The sequence below is a fragment of the Pagrus pagrus genome (assembly GCF_965226575.1).
Source record: "Pagrus pagrus genome assembly, chromosome: 4".
Lineage (NCBI taxonomy): Eukaryota > Metazoa > Chordata > Actinopteri > Spariformes > Sparidae > Pagrus > Pagrus pagrus.
The window spans coordinates 12,366,407-12,388,329 of record NC_140188.1 but is presented as its reverse complement, the minus strand read 5'-3'; the positions used below and the strand labels follow the sequence as shown (position 1 = coordinate 12,388,329).

At 38.7% G+C, this 21,923-nt stretch overlaps 3 protein-coding genes across 3 annotated transcripts; 2 read left to right on the top strand and 1 right to left on the bottom strand.

The window, feature by feature from the left end:
* Positions 1 to 305: 305 nt before the first annotated feature.
* Positions 306 to 3,448, top strand: LOC311255833 (extracellular calcium-sensing receptor-like; the record flags this gene model as incomplete). Its single annotated transcript, XM_084350485.1, has 6 exons — positions 306 to 424; positions 563 to 848; positions 960 to 1,778; positions 1,910 to 2,131; positions 2,225 to 2,348; positions 2,541 to 3,448. 6 exons carry the CDS (start codon positions 306 to 308, stop codon positions 3,446 to 3,448), a joined length of 2,478 nt encoding a protein of 825 aa, XP_084206611.1.
* Positions 3,449 to 4,422: 974 nt separating this feature from the next.
* LOC311255832 (extracellular calcium-sensing receptor-like) lies at positions 4,423 to 9,908 on the bottom strand (the record flags this gene model as incomplete). The annotated part of the gene is made up of 8 exons (XM_084350484.1): positions 4,423 to 4,845; positions 4,923 to 5,395; positions 5,477 to 5,600; positions 6,067 to 6,288; positions 6,407 to 6,958; positions 8,262 to 8,549; positions 9,182 to 9,530; positions 9,685 to 9,908. The coding sequence occupies 8 exons, from the start codon at positions 9,906 to 9,908 to the stop codon at positions 4,423 to 4,425; spliced, it is 2,655 nt and encodes an 884-aa protein (XP_084206610.1).
* Positions 9,909 to 14,480: 4,572 nt separating this feature from the next.
* On the top strand, positions 14,481 to 17,890 carry LOC311255831 (extracellular calcium-sensing receptor-like; the record flags this gene model as incomplete). The annotated part of the gene is made up of 6 exons (XM_084350483.1): positions 14,481 to 14,683; positions 14,797 to 15,067; positions 15,192 to 16,001; positions 16,170 to 16,400; positions 16,708 to 16,831; positions 16,977 to 17,890. The coding sequence occupies 6 exons, from the start codon at positions 14,481 to 14,483 to the stop codon at positions 17,888 to 17,890; spliced, it is 2,553 nt and encodes an 850-aa protein (XP_084206609.1).
* Between the last annotated feature and the right edge of the window lie 4,033 nt (positions 17,891 to 21,923).

The window sequence follows — 21,923 nt, the reverse complement described above, 5'->3', positions numbered from 1 at the left end:
ATTTATGAAGTAAAATAGCCATAGCATGTCCATCTCATTCATTGTATCATTGCATTATCATTGAGTTGTGTATGTGGCCTGAATACAGAGAGTAGACCTTTCCTTGTTGCCCTCTGGGAAATAAATCAACCATTTATGAAGAGAGCATGCCTACCTGCATCTGACACAGTTGTTATAAGAGCTGTGTCCTCTCTTTTAAAACATGCCTAGCAAACATGCATGAGCTACAGAGAGCTATTATCTCATTTCTGTTTGTTCTCTACCCAAGCACAGTTTCTGGTTGTGAACTGTTTGGTAGATTTAACATGCCAAGTTTGTTCAAGCAGGGAGACATCATGATTGGGGGAATTTTCCCAGTTTTCAACAAAGAGATAAGTAGCACTTCAACGTTTGAGAGCGAGCCACCTGGAGTAAAGTGTGCAGGGTAAGCTTTAATCCATCTCACGTTTCCATACTGCATACATTTTCCTGTACTCTTATCTACATCATTGTCATTGTATGTACATGTACAGCTGCAGCTTTGTAATCTTACAACCTATTTCAATCAACAATGCCTTTTTAGATTTGACCTGAGAGCTTTTCGGTGGACCCAAGTGATGATATTTGCAATTGAAGAAATCAACAATGATCCTGCTCTCCTGCCAAACGTATCTCTTGGCTATAGGATCCTTAACTCTTGCGCATCTCCTACAAATACATTACGTGCTGCACTAACACTGGCTAGTAGACCAGAGGAGATACATTTGACTTCCCCTTGTCCTCCGGCTATGTCTGCACTGATAGCAGAGTCAGGATCATCTCAGTCTTTAGCTGTGGCTGGTACTCTCGGACCGTTTCAAGTGCCAATAGTAAGAGATTAATTACAGGTTCTATTGCATGAGTGTTCTGTGATATTTGATGCTTTTCAGTGCTTGTTTCGAGGCTTTCTTTTCAGACTTCTTTCGGTGTTCTCTTTTCAGGTAAGTTACTTCTCAACATGTGCCTGCCTGAGTGACAGAGCTAAATATCCTACATTTTTTAGAACAATACCCAGCGACTACTTCCAGGCAAAAGCTTTGGCAGCACTTGTCAAGCGTTTTGGCTGGCAGTGGATTGGAGCCATACAGTCCGACAATGACTACGGGCGAAATGGGATCCTGGCTTTTACTGAGGAGGTTAAAAAGCTGGGGGTTTGTGTTGCGTTTGTTGGGACAGTTCTACGCACATACACCATGGATAAAATTCTGGAGGTTGTGGAAATGATCAAGAAGTCAACTGTCAAAGTCATCCTGGCTTTTGTTCCAGAGGGTGACTTTTACCCTTTGATGAAAGAGGTTGTGAAACAGAACATTACAGGAATTCAGTGGATTGCCAGTGAGGCCTGGATAACGGCACCTCGACCTTCCACACCTGAGATCTACCAAGCTTTTGGTGGAGCCCTAGGATTTGTGGTGCAGAAGATGGCTATTCCAAATCTAAAACCATTTCTAACAGGCATTAGTCCTTATACTGATCCAAGTGCAGCCTTTGTGAAGAATTTCTGGGAGATTATGGTCGGCTGTAGACCTCAAGGGGAAAACACAGGTACTGAGGTGAAGGATGAATTATGCACAGGCAATGAGACATTAATACATTCCCAGGATGTGTTCTTCAATGTCACACAGCTCAGAGTGTCCTATAATGTGTATAAAGCAGTTTATGCCATTGCACATGCCCTCCATCAGCTGTTATTCTGCCAACCAGTTGGAGAAAAGATGGTGAGGCCATGTTTGAATACATCTGAAATTCAGCAAAAACAGGTGAGAAATAGTGCAAGTAAAATTTCTAATACCTCCAATTGTCTAAAAATAAACAACACATATGTCAGTGTAGAAGTCATCATGTTAATATGAACACTTAGAAATATCAAACAATCTGTTCCCTTTCTCAGGTCACTGATCAACTACAAAGGGTCAATTTCAGGAATCGGTTTGGGGATAATGTGTTTTTTGATGTAAATGGTGACCCTCCTGCTTCTTATGATATTATTAACTGGCAGCTGAAAGATGGGCAAGTGCAACATGTCACACTGGGTCATTTTGCCTCTGCTGCTAATGGTGATTATGAGCTCAGCATCGAGGAGGAAGAAATTGTGTGGAGGACAGGGAAAACGGTAATCATGGACGCTTTCAGTGTCCTGTGTGTACATGAAATTAACTGAATTTCACTGCATTATTGTCAGATTGTTTCAACGTTATTTTCTCAGGTTCCGACATCGGTGTGCTCTAATGTTTGTCCAGTAGGAACCAGGACAGCTCAAATAAAGGGAAAACCCACCTGCTGTTTTGACTGTATCACATGCGCTGATGGAACTATAGCCAACTCAACAGGTATAAGAAGCATGTATGCCATATTTAACAAACATAGATTATCCAATATCATAGCGTGTATTTAGTTTTTACCTACATTTTGTTAGAAATATTACTGTCGGTGCTGCGAGATGTGGGATAATTTTATGTCTCTATATCGCATGTTTGCAGAGGTCAGACACTGGTCTTATTCTCTCGGTTCATGTTTGACAGGTGCAGCTGACTGCACACCCTGTCCACAGGAATACTGGTCCAATGAAAGGAAAGATAAGTGCATTCCTAAATCAGTGGAGTTCCTCACATATCACGAGCCGATGGGAACAGCTATCACAGTCATATCTTTGCTCGGAGCTTCCCTATCATTGGCCACGATGATGACCTACATCCGCTACAGAGAAACTCCTGTGATCAAGGCCAGCAACTCTGAACTCAGCTGTTTCCTGTTGTTTTCCCTTTTTTTGTGTTTTCTCTGCCCCCTCACTTTCCTCGGCAGACCCACAGTCTGGACATGCATGCTGCGCCACACAGCTTTCGGTGTGACATTTGCACTTTGTATTTCCTGTGTTTTAGGAAAAACTATTGTTGTTGTTACGGCTTTCAAAGCCACAATTCCTGGCAACAAAGTTGCAGGAAAGTTTGGTCCTGCACAGCAAAGGATCATAGTTTGCTTCTGCACCTTGATTCAGATAGTGATATGTGTGTTGTGGCTTACCTTAAAACCACCTTTCCCAGACATGGTTTTCAAATACAGCAATAAGAAGATCATTTTAGAATGTAACACAGGCTCTGAAGCTGCTTTCTATGCAGTGCTGGGGTACATAGGAATCCTTGCAATAATATGTTTGGTCCTGGCATTTCTAGCAAGAAAGTTGCCTGATAACTTTAATGAGGCCAAATGTATAACATTCAGCATGCTGATATTCTGCGCTGTCTGGATTACCTTTATCCCAGCATATGTCAGCTCTCCTGGAAAGTTCACTGTAGCTGTTGAAATATTTGCAATTTTGTCCTCAGCATTTGGCTTATTACTTAGCATTTTTGCACCTAAATGTTACATAATATTGATCAAGCCAGAGAAAAATACAAAGAAAAATGTCATGGGAAATAATAAAAAAATATGACTTATTTATCTTAATAGATGATGCTACACACTGCCCCTTACTTCTAAGTAGTTGCATCTTTAAATCAAATGTATTTGCTTCATACACATTATGACATTAAAGATGCACAAGATTTACAATACTCTCGCTGAAAACCATGGGTGGGAATTATTAACCATTATTTGATGGATGGATTAACATTAGTTGACAAAACCATTAAATTATGCAGTACCATGTTTTGTAAACTATTTTATAATAAATGATTTCCCAGTGTGTATGTGACTGCAGTGTTAAATAAAGTTGTAATTATTAATATAGATATGGTATATATAAATACTGTACACTATTTAACATTAGCTTAGAAATGAAATGTGCTGACTTCAACAAATGACCATCACCTACCACAACATGAACTCCAACACAAAGTCAAAGTTAACATTTTTGTAAAGCATGTGAGCTATATTGTGATATTGTGGCTTTAGCTGGCTAATGTTAGCTACATGTGGTTGTTTGCTTATGCAGACAAATTGTTGCCAAAATACTGTCTTGAGGGGCTCATGTCAACTACCTGATCCAGATGTCCAGGGCTAATCTGGTTGGTAGATTGGCTGGCTTGCTGTTTGAACATTGCATTGTCTACTGGCATTGCGGGCCAGCACAGGAGCCATGCTGGATAGCAAAGTTACTGCGAGCTGGCTAACCTTACTGTAGCTTGCTCACTAATATTAACACTGACAAAATGCTATCTGAGTGGAAATCTTAGTTTGCTAGCTTGCCAAATGACTCCACCAGCTTACATAGTCAATGATACTAAGTTCTGATTATGACAACTGTTGATTATAGCCAACAATATATTATGTACAAAGCAAAGGCGTATAACTAAAGATTGCTTTCTTCTATCCAAGAGGGATGCACGGCAGGGAAGAAGTATTTCATCAAAATGGTTTTATTACTCATGGAAATTAATAATAAACACATGCAAAGTACTGTCATTTTCATTTCTGCATCATGTTTTTCTTACTGTTTTTTTCTGGTTTCAGAATTATGATATAGCACTTTGGTGCAAAAATGCAAAAGAGGAGACCAAAAGCTGAGGCTAAAATAGCAAAAATATGGACAGCCACTGTGTATTTCCCAGCTGTGCTCACATAAACTGGGATAAAAGTTATCCACACTGCAAAGAATATCAGCATGCTGAAGGTGATGAACTTTGCTTCATTAAAATTATCAGGTAGCTTCCGAGCCAAAAAAGCCATTAGGAAGCACATGCAGGCCAGGATCCCGATGTATCCAAGAACACACCAGAAGCCAACCTCTGAACCAGGAACACACTCAATGATGATGGTAGCACTGTGGTAATCTGTATTGTTGTTGGCATGGGGTGGACTAGTGAACAGCCAGATCAGACAGATTATTACCTGAGTGAAGGGGAAAAAACAGGATGATTTGATTGAGTTGGAAAAAAGATTTATAGACTTATGGAAAGTGTTTCTACCTGGACAGCCGTTCCTAAAAGTGCACTGGCTCTCTGCTGGTTGGGTCCAAACCACTTCATGAGATTACTTCCTGGCAGTGTGGACCTAAAGGCCATTAGGACAACTGCTGTCTTGGCTAGGAGGCACGAGATGCAGAGGGCAAAACTAATTCCAAATGCTGGGTACCTGATGCGGCAAAGCCAGTCTGAAGGCTCGCCGATGAACAACAGGCCAACAAGGAAACAGACAGCAAGAAACACCAAGAGGAGGAAGCTCAATTCCATGTTGTTGGCCCGAACAAGTGGTGTGTCTTTGTATGTGAAGAATATAGTGAGAATAGAGAGGGAAATACAAGCTCCAAGGACAGATACAACACATAGCACAATACCCATTAAGTCATGGTAAGACAGAAACTCAATAGTCTTTGAGATGCAGAGTTCTCTGTCTTCATCGGGCCATGAGTCCTCTGAGCAGCGTAGGCACTCTAAAGAATCTGTAGATGGGGAGAGAAGAGGACTTTGTAGTTTTGAGAAGGAACATTTACAAGGAGAAAGGGTGAAAAAAGACAACACACCAGTCTCATTGCTAACTTCTCCCTCAGCACAGGGGACACAGTCGAAACAGCAGATCGGTTCCCCTTTTCTCCTGGCGATGCGGGAACCTGGAGGACAACTGTCACTGCACACAGACCGGGAAGCCTGAGAGGCAAAATTCAGCCACTCAGAAAGATGCTGATTTCAGTCAATATTCACCAGCATCTCTGCTTTGGTATGCAATACTGTAAAGACTCTGTTTCACCAAAGGTCTGATCTGATTTATTTTAAAGAAATTATTTTGAATTGAAGAGCTCAACTACAATAATACATTATTGAATTACATTGGTAAAATACCATTTTCACTCTGTTATCACCTCAGCTATCACCCATTCACAAATTCAACTATCACATGGTAATTATACTAAAATTTTTATCACAATGTTGGCTTATTGGTTGCAACATTGTAATTGATGTCAGCTTGAGTAGATTATATTTGATGGCGACATTTTCTTCTGCTTGTTTAAAACATGCACATGAACAAGAACAAATTAACTGATGTGTTGATCAGCAGAACATACAACAGTCTAAGAGGTGAACATGGCCTCAAGCCTGTTTGCAGTGAACACACCTGCTTCCCAATAGGCCACTGAATAACTGAGTCATTTATGACCAGGCTTCGGCCAGCAGGCAAAGAGGCATCGTAGAAACCTACTTTTACCAAATGTAGTGACCCGTCAGGCCTGCTTTGCCAGTTCAAAAGGTCATAATATGCAATGGGGTCACCGTTTTGGTCAAAGTTGACTTTCTCCCCCAGTGCTGAAAAATTTGCATGCTTCATGTAGTGGAGAAGCTGAGGGTGGAAAGAAAAACAAATGATCTGAACAATAAATCTGGTGCATTTGACTTCTTTTTCACTGTTTTTTCAATTTTTATATGTAAAAATACATTTAACCTACAATTAGTCTCACCTGCCAAGGTTTAAATTTCTTTGGGTCTGCGCAGGTGCCATTAAGAAAAGGCCCCTGTCCAACTATGCAGTTACACATATCTTCCAAGGCATGGGCAATCAGATACACAGCCTTGTAGACATTATAGGACACTCTTAGCTGTGTCACATCAGAATACGGAGAGTAAACATCATTTAAATCCTCTGTTCCTTTACATGGCAATCTGTCAAGGTAGTTGTCGCCCCCGTGAGAGTGGCTATTCACTGATCCGTTCAGTCGACAGTTAAACAGCTCTTCCCAGTATTCTGCCAAGAAAGCTGATTCATGAATATGGGATGGTCTGAGACTAGTGAGGTGTTGTTTCAGCCCTGGAATCACATCAGCTCTCCGGATGGCAAATCCCAGTGTTCCTGTCATTAAGTCTCCAAACTCTTCCCAGAGTGATTTGGCAGTGGCCCAAGCTTCACTGGCGATCCACTGCAGACCAGTTACATTCTTATGTTGGATCTCTTTAAGAATACCCTTCATCTCCGACTCACCAGAAAAGTTTATGATGACCTTTGAGGACGCCATCTAAACATTAAAATTTACATACAGTTAATATTTAATGACATTTAAACTATTTGAATAACTGTAATTAAGTGACAGTGTGTTGGACCCCTTCTTTTTTATATGAAATATAATTAAGATTTAAGCACCTATAATAATATAGAACATAGCAGTTTAAAATACTTCACTAATGATTATGTCTGTGAATAAGACACATTTACATTTAAATAATATTAATAAGAAGACATCAGAGGAATGTCTGTCTGAGAAGTGTCAGGTTTTGATGGTTGTTTTTCAGGACATAGTTGCAATCGTAAACTTTGTGAGCTAAAAATGGTTTTAGCTGATATCAGAATTCTTAAGTATTATTCTTATTATAAAAATAAACCTAATGGTGACAGCCAAGGAAGCAAAAGATAATGTTCCTGAGAAGGAAATAGATTTTCAGTGACACAAACTATTTGTACGTTTTAAGTATTTGTGTGCTTGATTTAATTATTTTAACTTGTAAAATGTCTTTTCTTTTGTGTGTTGTCTTAATGAATACAGCAATTATACTCAGTCAAGACTGAGTACCTCAATTAGTGAAACAAACTATACATTTAAAGATTAGTGCAGTCGATATAAATCCCCCCTCTTCTCAAAGTTGTATTTTTCTCCTTGTTCCTCCAGTGGATTGTTTGAGTTTCACTGTCCATAATGATGTATGTGCAGAGTTTAAATCTAGAAAGCTGTTTTCACATTAATTGCTGAAAGTGTGCATTTTCTCTTTGTTTATTGAAAACCTGATTTTATGATTTGTGATGTCACAAATCGGTTTGGAAGCCACCAGCGCACATACACTGAGAATGGACTTAACAGTGAAGTAGGAGACATCTTGTGTCAAGCAGTTAATCTTGTGAAATGAAAATATTTGCACAATCATATATTCTGACATTTTTTAATGAGAGAGATAAAATATGTATTATTTTAAGGATTTTAATGTGGTAACTACACTTTTAGAAAAAATATTCAAGGTCACATTTCTAATTCTTTTGTCTGACTTATCAAAGACCAATTTGCTTAAAATGCAGTAATTGCAGGTTTATATATAAAGAAAAAAACTCAGACTTAGACCTTTATTAAGGTAAAGGTATAGATGAAGGTGACAACTTGATGAAGGTCTAAATACCGAAATGTTGTTGTCATTAAATGTACTTGCAAGTAAAGCTGACAGATTTTGTTGGCCCTCTGTGTTCTCCTATGCACCTGTAGATCTTAAGGTGTGCAAAAGCTGTACTCAGGTTTATATATACACAAATTCATGAGATTCACACCACATAAGTACCTGAATAACATCCAGAAGCTCATCTAGAGCCTGCTGACTCAGGACTACAGGGTAGAAATGAGTGTAGGCAGTACACACACCATATTGCTCTGATTCCTGCAGAAAGAGCTGGATGGCAAAGCGGGCATAATCAGATTCCACCCCAATTACTCCCACCCAGGTCCAGCCGAAATAACTAACCAGACGGGCCAGGGCTCTGATCTGGAAGGCGTCACTTGGCATGGTGCGCATGAATGTAGGGAAGTCCCTTTGGTTGCTCAGACAGCTGCAGGATGCAAAATAGCTCACCTGTTATTATAGCAAAAAACAGTTAACCTTCTGCACCATTTGGATCACTGAAAAGGCTGTTGAACAAGCATCACATTTCACAGAACAATACCACCGTTCAAGCATTAGGTGGTGCAGATTTCTACCTGCACTTGAAATAAAAAAGAAAAGGAATTTGATGACCTCACTACCCAGTTGTTAAAATGGAAGATTATTTACTGATTTTAAAATACGGAAATTTGAAATTTTCTAAGTCATTTTTTCACACTATAATCTCAAAGCACTGCATATGTGAAGGTCCAATCAACAACAACAAGTATCTCATCAATGTCCAGTAAAAAACATGTTCCAGCATTTTTTTCCCAACTAGTTATAATATAATATAAACCATTATACCATAACCATTATAAACCATTTTTAAAACTCAATGGATTATCTGAAAAATTGTCACTTAAGAATCAAAACAAAACAACAGCCCCATTTCAGCTTTATAATAATATAAAGCTGAAATGGGCCTGTTGTTTTGTTTTGATTTTTAAGTGACGATTTGGAAGTGCAGCAGTTCATTAAAATAAAGAATTAATAAAAGACTTGACATGGCAAAAACACAAATTATTAACATTATTACAAGAACAGCTCTCAGCTAGTCTCACCAGGGGGATATGGAAAGAACCGAGGCTTCTTAGCAGAGCCATAGACACTCCAGAGGCAGCATCTCCTATGATTACTGGGGACACAGTCCTTTGTACGGCAGCACAGCCTAAATTAGAACCAGTGTTTCTTTTTTGACCTTTGTCTCTGTTCACAATGTCAGCTCTGTAGCCCGTCTCCGGCTGGCCATTTACCAACAGCAAAGATGCTCTCAGAGACACAGGAATGTCATCAGAACTGTCAAGGATGTGGAAACCCAGTTTCAGCTGTGGCAAGAGGTCACTGCGCTGGTTGATCTCTTTGATTGCAAAAGTCATCGTCTGGATCCAGCGCAAAGCACGAGAGCTGTAACTGTGGAAAAATTTAAAGCAGTTCATCACTGATATTATCCTGATCCTGATAGTATCCTGATATTCGCTCAACACTAATCTAATGACATGTAATCTACTGTGTAGACCAACTACAAAAGCCAACTACTATAAAATGCATTCAAGTGTTCACTTACTACTTATACATATCACGTGTTGGTTTCGTTCTGTATGTTGGAAGAGAAGACACAGGGCTGTAGTGTAGAGGGAATAAGCCCCCTATAACTACATCTCCGTCTTCATGCAGACTGTTTTTCTCCTCTTCCCCCAAGAAAACACAGTTATCCAGAGCAGCAGCTAAACCACGTTTGCCCCAAACAAGAGAAAGAAACATAAGAAGCTTTGCAGCCGGTATTGCCATGGCTCCTGCTCAGTAATGTTGAATATTTTAATGGCTGAAAATGCAAGAGTAGCTGCCCTTTCTGGTCACATACAAAGGATAATGATATTTCAGGACGCACCTGATTTATATACCGTAGTTATCACTCATAAAGCTGAGGGGACTGCCCAGATACAATCGGTGTGACATCACAAAGGGTGACACCTTGTGTTCCTGGGGTAAGATGAATATACAGTGGCCTTAATGAAAAAAAAAAAAAGTTTGTTCATCATCAGAGCCTCAGTTGTTTTCTTACTCACATATAATTTACTGTACTTGGCTGTTGCTTGTTAGATTTGTTCACGAGTTAGTGCTGTATATACAAGTTGTACTCATCCAGTACAATGTTGAGATTCTTTATTGTCATACCACATCACTTACAGTGAAGCAGTCATTGGTAATTAAATTCTTAGTTCTCTGGGTCCCTATAACAATGCTCATATATTATGTATACAAATAATCAAAGACATAGATTAGAGCAGAATTATCAGAATGGAATGAAATAACACATCATACTGTGGTAGACAGGTATCCAGAATATTCACTGTGATACTGGGATGTTCGCAAATATAGATATATATGCTCTTTAAGCCAACCAAATTATCTGTATCTTGACCTAAACCAAAAGTGGGTGGGACTAACCAGAAGTTGTTAATTTAAGCCTAAAATATATATGGGTTGAGCAGAAGTTGCAGTATTTATTTTTTATAGAAAACAATGTACAGAACAGTCTCAGAATTTAGCTTCATCAACATTTTTGATCACAGGAGTAAGGGAACTGGCTGGGGCGATTGGGATCTGTGATGATCCTGTTGGCCTCCTTTCTGCACCGCTTTTTTGGAATTGGGGTTGTAAATCAACCATGCTCTAGGTTAGAAGGGCAGTCTGTAGAAATGATGCCATGTCTGAACACCATTAGTTGTTGATCATAAAGCAGACACCCTTGCTCTTTTCACCAGATTTTAGGATGCAATATAAATTTAGCCTGACATGTAAGAAAAATTCCCATGTACAATGGTCGCTTTAAACTGATTTGCACTTTGAGTTCGAGAGAGAAATACTGTTATTTTACATTATGCACAAGTCTTACTCAAAGTAACTTCTTTTAACTCTGTCTTGTTTTTGCCCTCTCTTTTCCATGTGAAACTCTTTCCTCCTCCATCATCTGCTTCTCTGTAAAGGTGATGCAAAGGTCTTCGGCAAAAGTGATGGTGGTATTTTCAGCCGAGGGGGAGATGACACTTTTCTTGGAAGATAACATGATGAAGAACATCACTGGAATCCAGTGGGTAGCTAGTGAGGCCTGGGTCACACCGTCTGTCTTTACAGGCAGTGAGTATTACCCCTACATGGCCAACATCTTGGTCCTGCATGCTGCGCCACACTGCCTTTAGCTTCACATTTTCACTTTGCCTCTCCTGCATCCTGGGGAAGACTGGTGGTGTTGGCTGCTTTCACTGCCACCAGGCCAGGGGACAACATTATGAAGTGGCTGGGGCCCAAGCAGCAGAGAGTCATCATCTTCAGTTGCACTCAGGTTCAGGTGGTTACCTGTGCTGCCTGGCTCATTGATGCCCCCCCTTTTCCATCCTGAAATACACAATATGAACACTCGAAGATCATACTGAAGTGTAGTGTGGGCTTTAGCATCGCATTCTGGTGTGTTCTGGGATACATTGGTCTACAGGCCTGTCTGTGCTTTGTTCTAGCTTTTCTGGCCCGTAAGTTGCCAGGCAACTTCAATGAGGCCAAGTTCATCACTTTTAGCATGCTTATCTTCTGTGTGGCTGGCATTCATCCCTGCTTATATCAGCTCCCCTGGAAATTATGCAGATGCAGTGGAGTCCTTTGCCATTCTGGCTTCCAGCTTTGGCTTGTTGTTCTGCCTGTTTTCTCCAAAGTGTTGCATTATTTTACTGAAGCCAGAAAAGAATACAAAACAGCACCTAATGGCAAAAGAAAGTAAGTAATATGCCATCAGTCAACCTTTTGAAAATATCTGAAACTTTTATATAATGTTAAATGTTCTTTAAAAATAGTCTTGATAAATTGTGATTTATTTCTATTTTTTTGTATTGATTTGATGTTGATATTTAATGCAACTGATATGGCAGTATTGCAACTAAAATACTGTTTACACGGAATTAAATAAGCATTGTGACAAGAAGTTTATCATTTTAAGGTATATTTTAAGGATAATTAATAAAACAATTTTCTTGAAAGGCCGTGAGGTTAAATTTTTGAAAAAATACTTTCTGTTAATTTCCCACCCTGCTACACCTGTGAGCTTTAGTTTTGGATTGATCCATATTCAGTGGGTCTAGAACTGTATGCACTGAAGATGAAAATAGATAACTAATGATTGATTACTGTCCTAAATGATCGGTTGTTGCAAAGTAGTTTAATTTAATAAGTTTATTTGTATCAGGGACAATGTACAAAATAACATTAGTCTCGAGATGAGAGAAGATGCTTTGTACCGGATTTAGCTTACTAGCTACTTTCCATCCGTAGTCCCTGGGCAGGTGGGTAAGAACAATAAAAAGATAAAAATTGTCAACTTACATAACAGACCAAACATCCATACACATGTGCAAATATACACCCGCTCACACATCACAAACACTCAGGTATAAAACATATTTCATATCAAAAGGAAATAAAAACACACAATTATTAAAATACTTCATACTTTGACAAAGTTAAAAATAATTTAGGCTTCAGATTAATGCTGACATGTCTGGTTTCTTAGGATCCATTTTTTGACTTCCCGGGAAAAAACGTTGAAGTCTGTACAGAGTTTCAGATTAGTTGGGAGATTGCTCCATGATTTAACAGATTTAAAAGAAAAAGCAGATTGGGCAAAGGCAGAGCTACGCTTAGGGATGTTACAATCTCCACTTGAGACAGATCTTGAAGCTCTGATGGAGTGTTCAGAACGGAGTTTAACAAAGATTTTCAATGGGGGAGGAGCAACATTATGGATTATTTTGCAAACTAAATGGACATCAGAATACATCATCAAGTCAAGTACTGTGTGTTTGTATTGTAACATGGTCAGGCTCGTTTCCTGTCGGAACTAAAGATAACTGACAAAAGATCTTTTGGCTTTATGGCTTGTTGAGAAATTTCCTCCCAATGTTGGGAAAAATGGCACTCCAGGATCGGGTTGTCGCAGTGACTTGTGGACAACAGCACCAAGTGCATTGGTGTAAAGAGAAAACAAGAGCGGACCCAGAATAGAACCCTTTAGGGACCCCAGTAGTGAGGCTATAAGGTTCAGTCAGAGAACAAGTTACCCTGTAAGTGGGGTCCTTGAGGTACGATGTGAACAGGGACAGTGCACAGTCTGAGCGTATCCCAGTTTTTGAGTTCATGATTTGTGACGTCACAAATGGTTTGGAAGCTGCCAGTGCACATACACTGAGAATAGACTTAACAGTGAAGTAGGAGACATCTTGTGTCAAGCAGTTTATCTTGTGAAATGAAAATATTTATTATATTTATTTATATAGTATACATATCATATACTGTATTCTGACATTTTTTAATGAGAGAGATGCATTACTGCATTACTTATTCACACCCTGCACAAGCTATCAGTGTTCGCTAGGCTCAGTTTCAAACCATGCACCATACCCTGTCCACTATGCTCTGCTACTGTCAATCGGTTTGGTACACCCACCCTCAGAGGGAGGCCCAGCTACAACCCAAACAATGGTTACTATTTGCTGTCCTTGCTCAACAATGGTAGAAGGGTATTCTAATTTCCACCAGGATCGCAGAAACTCTACACATCTTCTGTCACAGACTGAAAACTATTCTCTATCTCTCATTGCTTCTGAATTAAAGCAGTCCTGCATATTTGATGAAGTTCATGTACTTGCATGACTCCAGCAGTTTTGGGGTTCAATCCACATGGTTGAATGCACATACTGTATGTTATTTTGGATAAAGGCTTCAGTTAATAAATGCAATGCAATATAATGTAGTAGAAATGATAATAATAAGAATAATCATAATTTATGTTAGTCATGAAAAAGTTATACTTAGGTAATCATGATTACAACACTTGTAATTCAACAGAATACATGCTGAGACTGATCAGTATTTTGGCTAACTTATTGCTAACTTATGTATGGAGAAGACTTGGACATCATTACTTTCTCTCATGACTGATAAATGTTAGTTGTTGCATTAATTAAAATGTCGTTCTTGCATTAAGTTAAACATTAGATTGTGTCAATTCATTCATTATATTCCTGATAGTTCATGAAGGTATTCCATTAATAAATACATTTTCTCCATGCACAAAGTATTAAACGTATACTTTTGATACTGGTTATACCATGTAGAGAAATTTGTACTGTACAAAACGGGAAAGAGTTTTTCCGCAACATTTTTGGAAATTAACTTTAACATAATCTCTTTCTTACAGGTGTAGTGACGTGTAGAAAAAAAAAAATTGTGCTTGTGATTCTCCTATGGTAGACAAAGTTATAAAGATCAGCCCCAAGGTCAGAATTGCTTAAGTAAAGGGGAGGTTGCCTTGTGATGGGTAGGATCATTATTTTTTTATTCGCTCTGCTGGCAAGGACAAAGTCAGAGAAGCAAACATGCAAATTGATCGGGCAGACAGGGTTCATGGAATTTTCAAAAGAGGGTGATCTTATGATAGGTGGTGTTTTCTCCATGAGTGGGAGAGACATACTGGTAGATAATGGCTACCAGACACTTCCATATAAATACTGCAAAAAGTAAGTGACTATGCTTAAAATAGGTTAAAAGTGTATACAAGTGTAGACAAGTAGCATATTTTATGTGTTGATCTGAAAATGTTAAGCTGTAATAACAAACACTTGGTTTGCAGTTGGCATGACAGGGAATTAAAGTTTGCCCGGACAGTGATTTTTACTGTGGAGGAGATCAATAGAGATGGAAAGCTCCTTCCTGGAGTGAATCTGGGCTATAGGCTGTTTAATGGCTGTGGGAGTGAAAACCAGATACGAGCCGCCATAGACGCTGTAAATGGAGAGGATTCAAAGGGCTGCACTGGTCAGATTCAAGCTCTCATAGGTCATTCATCCTCTGGAATAAGTAAAGACATAAACATCATATTAAGCCCCCTGTCCATTCCACAGGTGAACAACATATATGATTGGTAAATGAAATTTGTCCAATTTTGAATGTCCTATTGGTCTATTTACATTTTTACATCTTAAAAAACTATTTGGATTTATTGTAGTTGACATGTTTTTTTTTTAGGTAAGCCATTTTTCAACCTGTGCTTGTTTGAGTGACAAAAGGCTATACCCCACCTTCTTCAGAACTGTGCCAAGTGACCGCTTCCAAAGCATCGCTCTGGTGCAGCTTATGAAATACTTTGACTGGCGTTGGGTGGGGATTATTTATTCTGAAGACTTGTACGCAGAACAAGGTACGACTGAATTCACTAAGGAAGCAATGAAAGAGGGCATTTGTGTTGAATACAGATTACCTTTCTCTAAGACATCTCAAATCATCTCTAAGTTGGATGCTATTGTAGAGACACTAAGGGATTCTTCTTCAAACGTGGTCCTGATGTTTATGACCTTGTCTTACACTGAAGTGTTACTGTCCAAAATGGAGAATTATAACATAACTGGAAAGCAGTGGCTTGGCAGTGAGTCTTGGATCACACAAGCAGACCTGGCGTCTGTTGAGCGAAAATACATTTTACAGGGGGCAATGGGCTTTGCCCTCCCTCAGGCGTCCATACCAGGTCTTGCTGAATTCTTACTTAGCTTGAAACCTTCTGATGAACCACAGAGTGATATAATTAAAGCTATCTGGGAGAAGTTCTTTGACTGCAGCTTTTCTCCATCAAATACCTCTGCTATGTGCACTGGCACAGAGGATCTCAGGACAGTCTCCAGTGACTACACAGATGTGACACATTTCAGGCCTGAGAATAATGTGTACAAAGCTGTGTACTTGGTTGCATATGCCCTTCATGCACTACTGCAATGTAGCAATGGGTCAAATCCCACAACAGGAAAGCCTTGTGTGAACAAGAGTGAAGTTCGGCCGAAGCTAGTAAGTTCTAGTAAATTTATTCAGGTGTAGTTTACTTGTTATATTGAGTGTTTCTATTTTTGTGTCAAGCACACACAACAAAATGAAAAGTTAAGTATTCAGACAAGACTCAATTTAATACTAAATGATAGCTGTGTGTATGCTTTAATGTGCTGATTGTCTCTATAGGTGTTGGAACATATTAAGTATGTGAACTTCACCACACAGAATGGGGCCAAAGTTTTCTTTGATGAAAATGGAGAGTCAGTTGCCCAGTATGACTTAGTTAACTGGCAGATGAAAGAAGATGGCTCTGCTGAGATTGTGAATATTGGTCATTATGATAGTTCTTTTCCAGAGGGGGAAAAATTCAAACTAAAAGACAACATCAAAATAGTTTGGGGAGCAAACAGTAATGAGGTAATGTGAATGAAAGTTTGTATGTGTAACCCAGTTTCTCTGAGAGTGTCTTGCTACCCTGTGTAGAGGTGATGAATCTTAAAGTGTATCAACCTTAGCTGACCTGGTGGAGGTCAGCTCATGCACATATGGAATTTGGAGGGTGGAGAGGTGGTCTCATAATGGAAGGGAATGTCATTTTATTGAGTCTTGGTCTTTTCACAGCTAAATACCTAAATCCATAGGAAATTTTCCATTGCAATGTCATTGATGTACAAAATATTTGGTTCCATTATTGAGTTTTACATGCTGTATTTTGCCTAATCAGGTGCCAAGGTCTGTCTGCAGAGATCCCTGCCCACCAGGGACTCGTAAGGCCATAAACAAGTTCAAACCAGTGTGCTGTTTCGACTGCTTTGGATGCCCGGAGGGAACGATAAGTAATCAGACAAGTGAGCAAGGACTTCAAAATGAAATTTAATTCATGTGAATTGTAGTAATGATAAATTAAATGACATGTGGAATACCAAAAATGTTTTCTTGAAGTGTAAATATTGAATTTTTATTGATTTTTGTTTGATTTCACTTCTTTTACAGATTCTCCAGACTGTTTGAACTGTCCTTCCAAATTTTGGCCAAATGAAAATAAAGATCAGTGTCATCCAAAACCTATTGAATACTTGTCTTACAAAGAGGTCATGGGGGCACTTTTAACTGGATTTAGCTGTGTCGGTGTATTTTTATCCCTTCTGACATCAATCATTTTTTTAGCTCATAAAGAGACTCCCATTGTAAAAGCCAACAACTCTGAACTGAGCTTCATGCTGCTCTTCTCCTTGACCCTGTGTTTCTTGTGTTCTCTGACCTTCATCGGCCGGCCCTCTGAGTGGTCCTGCATGCTACGACACACAGCATTTGGGATCACCTTTGTCCTCTGTATCTCTTGTGTTCTCGGCAAAACTATAGTAGTTTTAATGGCCTTCAGAGCAACCCTTCCAGGCAGTAATGTGATGAAATGGTTTGGTCCAACACAGCAGAGACTCAGTGTTCTGACTTTCACCCTAATTCAGATATTGATTTGTATCCTTTGGCTGACAATCAGCCCTCCATTTCCAAAGATGAACATGAAGTACTATAAAGAAAAGATCATCTTAGAGTGTGCCCTGGGTTCAGCTGTTGGATTCTGGGCTGTGTTGAGTTATATTGGTCTTCTTGCTCTCTTGTGTTTTATACTTGCTTTTCTTGCCAGGAAGCTGCCAAACAGCTTTAATGAAGCCAAACTGATCACCTTCAGCATGCTGATATTCTGTGCAGTCTGGATCACATTCATCCCAGCATATGTCAGCTCTCCTGGCAAGTTTACTGTAGCTGTGGAGATATTTGCCATCCTGGCATCCAGTTTTGGTTTGCTGGCATGCATTTTTTTCCCAAAATGTTATATTATTATATTCAGACCAGAACAAAACTCCAAAAAACACATGATGGGGAAAATACAACCAATAACTCTTTAATCTGTAGTTTAGTGTCCTCTAAAACAAATAGCAATACAGTGACCATAAATAAACCCACTTTGCTGAATAGTCTGATAGATAATGTAGAAACACAAGATATTGTTGGAGCCTAAATCATGACCTTTCACTTGTTGTGATGTGTTGAATAAATTAAATACACTGACTTGTGTTCGTTCCTGTGTTTCTTTTGATCATACAGTATACAGTCTATGAAATCAACCAAAATGTTTCAACTTGCAGTTGTGTAGCGGGGTATTCTAGAACAAACTAAGAAATATTGTAAAAGTCAAAATGATAGGTAGCACAAAACATTCTTTCCCCTATCAATATCTGCCATCAAGGTGTCAATTTGTTGGTTAGGTAGTTATTAATTGGTACTTAAATCTAGACACACTATGTGAAAACATTTTTTTATCACTCCACTTGATATGCATTGATTTGGGTATGAATGGTACAGACGTGTCACTGCCATTTTTTAAGTGGCCTTCCAAATATCCATAGTTGGTTAGCTGCAGCACTTACAACAGCATTGGTGAACTGAATGATAGGTGGTGAGTCTGAGGTGGTCAGTATCATTGTTTAAACATTTTGTACATCACATTATTAAAAACTTCTTCTCTGGACATCAGTTGACTGATAATATTTAAATTTCAGGTTTAGGCTTATTTCTGAATGAACAAAAACATCAGCTCAGTTTTGTAGTAACATTATGTAACTATTTTATCTAAATACAGCTTCAAAATCCTTTTGATGAGATTCAATAATGTGTCTCAGCCGCTCTGATAGACACGTAAATTGATAGCAATAATCCATCATCAATTAATCAATCAATCAATCTTTATTTGTATTGCGCCAATTCACAGCAAAAAGTCAAATCATGACAATTTCCAAACTGAGCTGGTCTAAACCACTGTAGCTGTTGAAATATTTGTAATTTTGTCCCCAGCATTTGGCTTATTACTTAGCATTTTTGCACCTAAATGTTCAGAGAAAAATACGAAGAAAAATGTAATTGGAAATAATAAAAAAATATTACTTTAATTTATCTTAATAGATGATGCCACACACTGCCACTTACTTAAGTAGTTGTATGAGTATGGTAACTTTATGCAGCATTTTATAGAACAGATTTTGCATCTTTAAATCAAATGTATTTGCTTCATACATTTTATGACATTAAAGATGCACAAGATTTACAATACTCTCGCTGAAAACCATGGGTGGGAATTATTAACCATTATTTGATGAATGAATTAACATTAGTTTACAAAACCATTAAATGATGCAGTACCATGTTTGTTAAACTATTTTATAATAAATGATTTCCCTGTGTGTATGTAACTGCAGTGTTAAATAAAGTTGTAATTATTAATATAGATATGGTATACATGTATATAAATACTGTACACTATTTAACATTAGCTTAGAAATGAAATTTGTTGACTTCAACAAATGACCATCACCTACCGCAACATAGACTCCAACACAAAGTCAAAGTTAACATTTTTGTAAAGCATGTGAGCTATATTGTGAAATTGTGGCTTTAGCTGGCAAATGTTAGCTACATGTGGTTGCTTGCTTATGCAGACAAATTGTTGCCAAAATACTGTCTTGAGGGGCTCATGTCAACTACCTGATCCAGATTTCCAGGGCTAATCTGGTTGGTAGATTGGCTGGCTTGCTGTTTGAGCATTGCATTGCACATTGAATGTCTACTGGCATTGCGGGCCAGCACAGGAGCCGTGCTGGATAGCAAAGTTACTGCGAGCTGGCTAACCTTACTATAGCTTGCTCGCTAATGTTAACACTCACAAAATGCTATCTGAGTGGAAATCTTAGTTTGCTAGCTTGCCAAATGACTCCACCCAGTGAGCAAAAAGTGGTCTAGATCACGGCTTTTAGACGTCATTTATGGACATCCAAGACGTCTAAAAGACGTACTCTGGGGAGCCAGAATGAAAGTTTTTTATATGTCTTTTCTGGACTTTGCATAGACGCTTATATGTCATTTATCAACTAATTCTGGCTGTCAGTGGACATCAAGATCATAGCCAGTATGAACGTCTATTCTCAACTAATTCTGGATGTCAGTGGATGTCTAGATTATGGCCTGACTGGATGTATTTTATCAACGTCATTTATATTATTTAGGTCTGAAGTTGGTTGCTGTGTGGAGTTTGCTGATGGAGTGATCTGGAAGGCGCCACTTGGCATGGTGCGCATGAAGTCCCTTTGGTTGCTCAGACAGCTGCAGGATGCAAAATAGCTCACCTGTTATTATAGCAAACAATAGTTAACCTTCTGCACCATTTGGATCACTGAAAAGGCTGTTGAACAAGCATCACATTTCACAGAACAATACCACCGTTCAAGCATTAGGTGGTGCAGAATTCTACCTGTACTTGCAAGAAAAGGAATTGGACGACTTCACTACCCAGTTGTAAAAATGGAAGATTATTTACTGATTTTAAAATGTGGAAATTTGAAATTTGAGATGTATATAAAGAAAATCACAGAAGGAAAAATTTGAATCAAAGACATAGATTAGAGCAGAATTATAAGAATAGAATAAAATAAAACAGCATACTGAGGTAGACAGGTATCCAGTATATTTACTGTGATACTGGGATGTTTGCAAGTATAGATATATATGCTCTATAAGTCAAACAAATTATCTCTATCTGGACCTAAACTAAAAGTGGGTGGGACTAACCAGAAGTTGTTAATTTAAACCTCTTCTCTTTGAATTTAGCTTCAGATCAACATTTTTGATCACAGGAGTAAGGGAACTGGGTGGGGTGATTGGGGTCTGTGATGATCCTGTTGGCCTCCTTTCTGCACCGCTTTTTTGGAATTGGGGTTGTAAATCAACCATGCTCTAGGTTAGAAGGACAGTCTGTAGAAATAATGCTATGTCTGAGCACCATTAGTTGTTGATCATAAAGCAGACATCCTTGCTCTTTTCTGATTGTATTGTCCGGTTCTGGCAATAAATGGAGAGCCACTTAAGTACAATGGCAACGTCCTGGACCAAAGGGTTGAGCCAAGTCTCGATATAAACCAAAATGTTACAGTTCCACATATTTTCATTCCATTAGTTTTATTTCATTTTATTCCACAATTTTTGATAAATTGGAATGAGATTCAAAAATCAACTTCTTATAAACCTTTAAAGTGACCACAAGGAATTTTCAATTTTTGATCTTTGCTAGCACCTGCTGGCGGCAGGAAGCGAGTGACAGAAAGACCGCAGGATGGATCGTGATGTTTTTTAAATTTATTTTTTGTCCTTTCCACAGCTTTACTGACAGGACAGCTTAGAGAGATGACACAAAATGGGGATGATAGAGAGGGGGGATGACATGCAGCAAAGGACCATAGGTTGGAGTCGCACCCTGGACCACTGCTGCAAGGACACAGCCTCTGTACATGGGACACATGCTCTACCAACTAAGCTACTGGCCCTTATGTGTGATTTTATATGTGATATATGCTATACATGTGATCTGACCCAAGCACAGGCATTAATAATAACTCTTTTCGCTGATGGTCTCATTTGCTGTTACAGGTCATTTATAATCATCAAAGGAATCACAACACTGTTTTATAAACACTTAAAACTTCCTTGTAGTCACTTTAAGCAAAGCATGTACATAATACATTCTAAGAGTGCCAAAAACTACAGCCTCCAAAAAGGCGATAATTTTGAATTTACACCTCTCTAAAACAGATTTGCAGAACTGATCATTAGAATTTTCATTAAGGTAGGATTTATCACATTAGACTGCATCAGTTTTAACTAGGTATATACCTAATAAACTGGGAGATGAATATGCATCCACAAAAATATGTTTGTTCGTTTGTTTTTTTTTTATCCCCAGTGCCTTTGTCGTGTTACATCAGTTATTTTTCATCATTCAATCTGCATCAACACACTTTAGTAAATCAGGCGGGGCTGCTGATGTCCAATGTCTTGATGATATAAGGGGGTCACATACTGTATATAGCTTGCCTAATTCCATTCTCTTCTCTT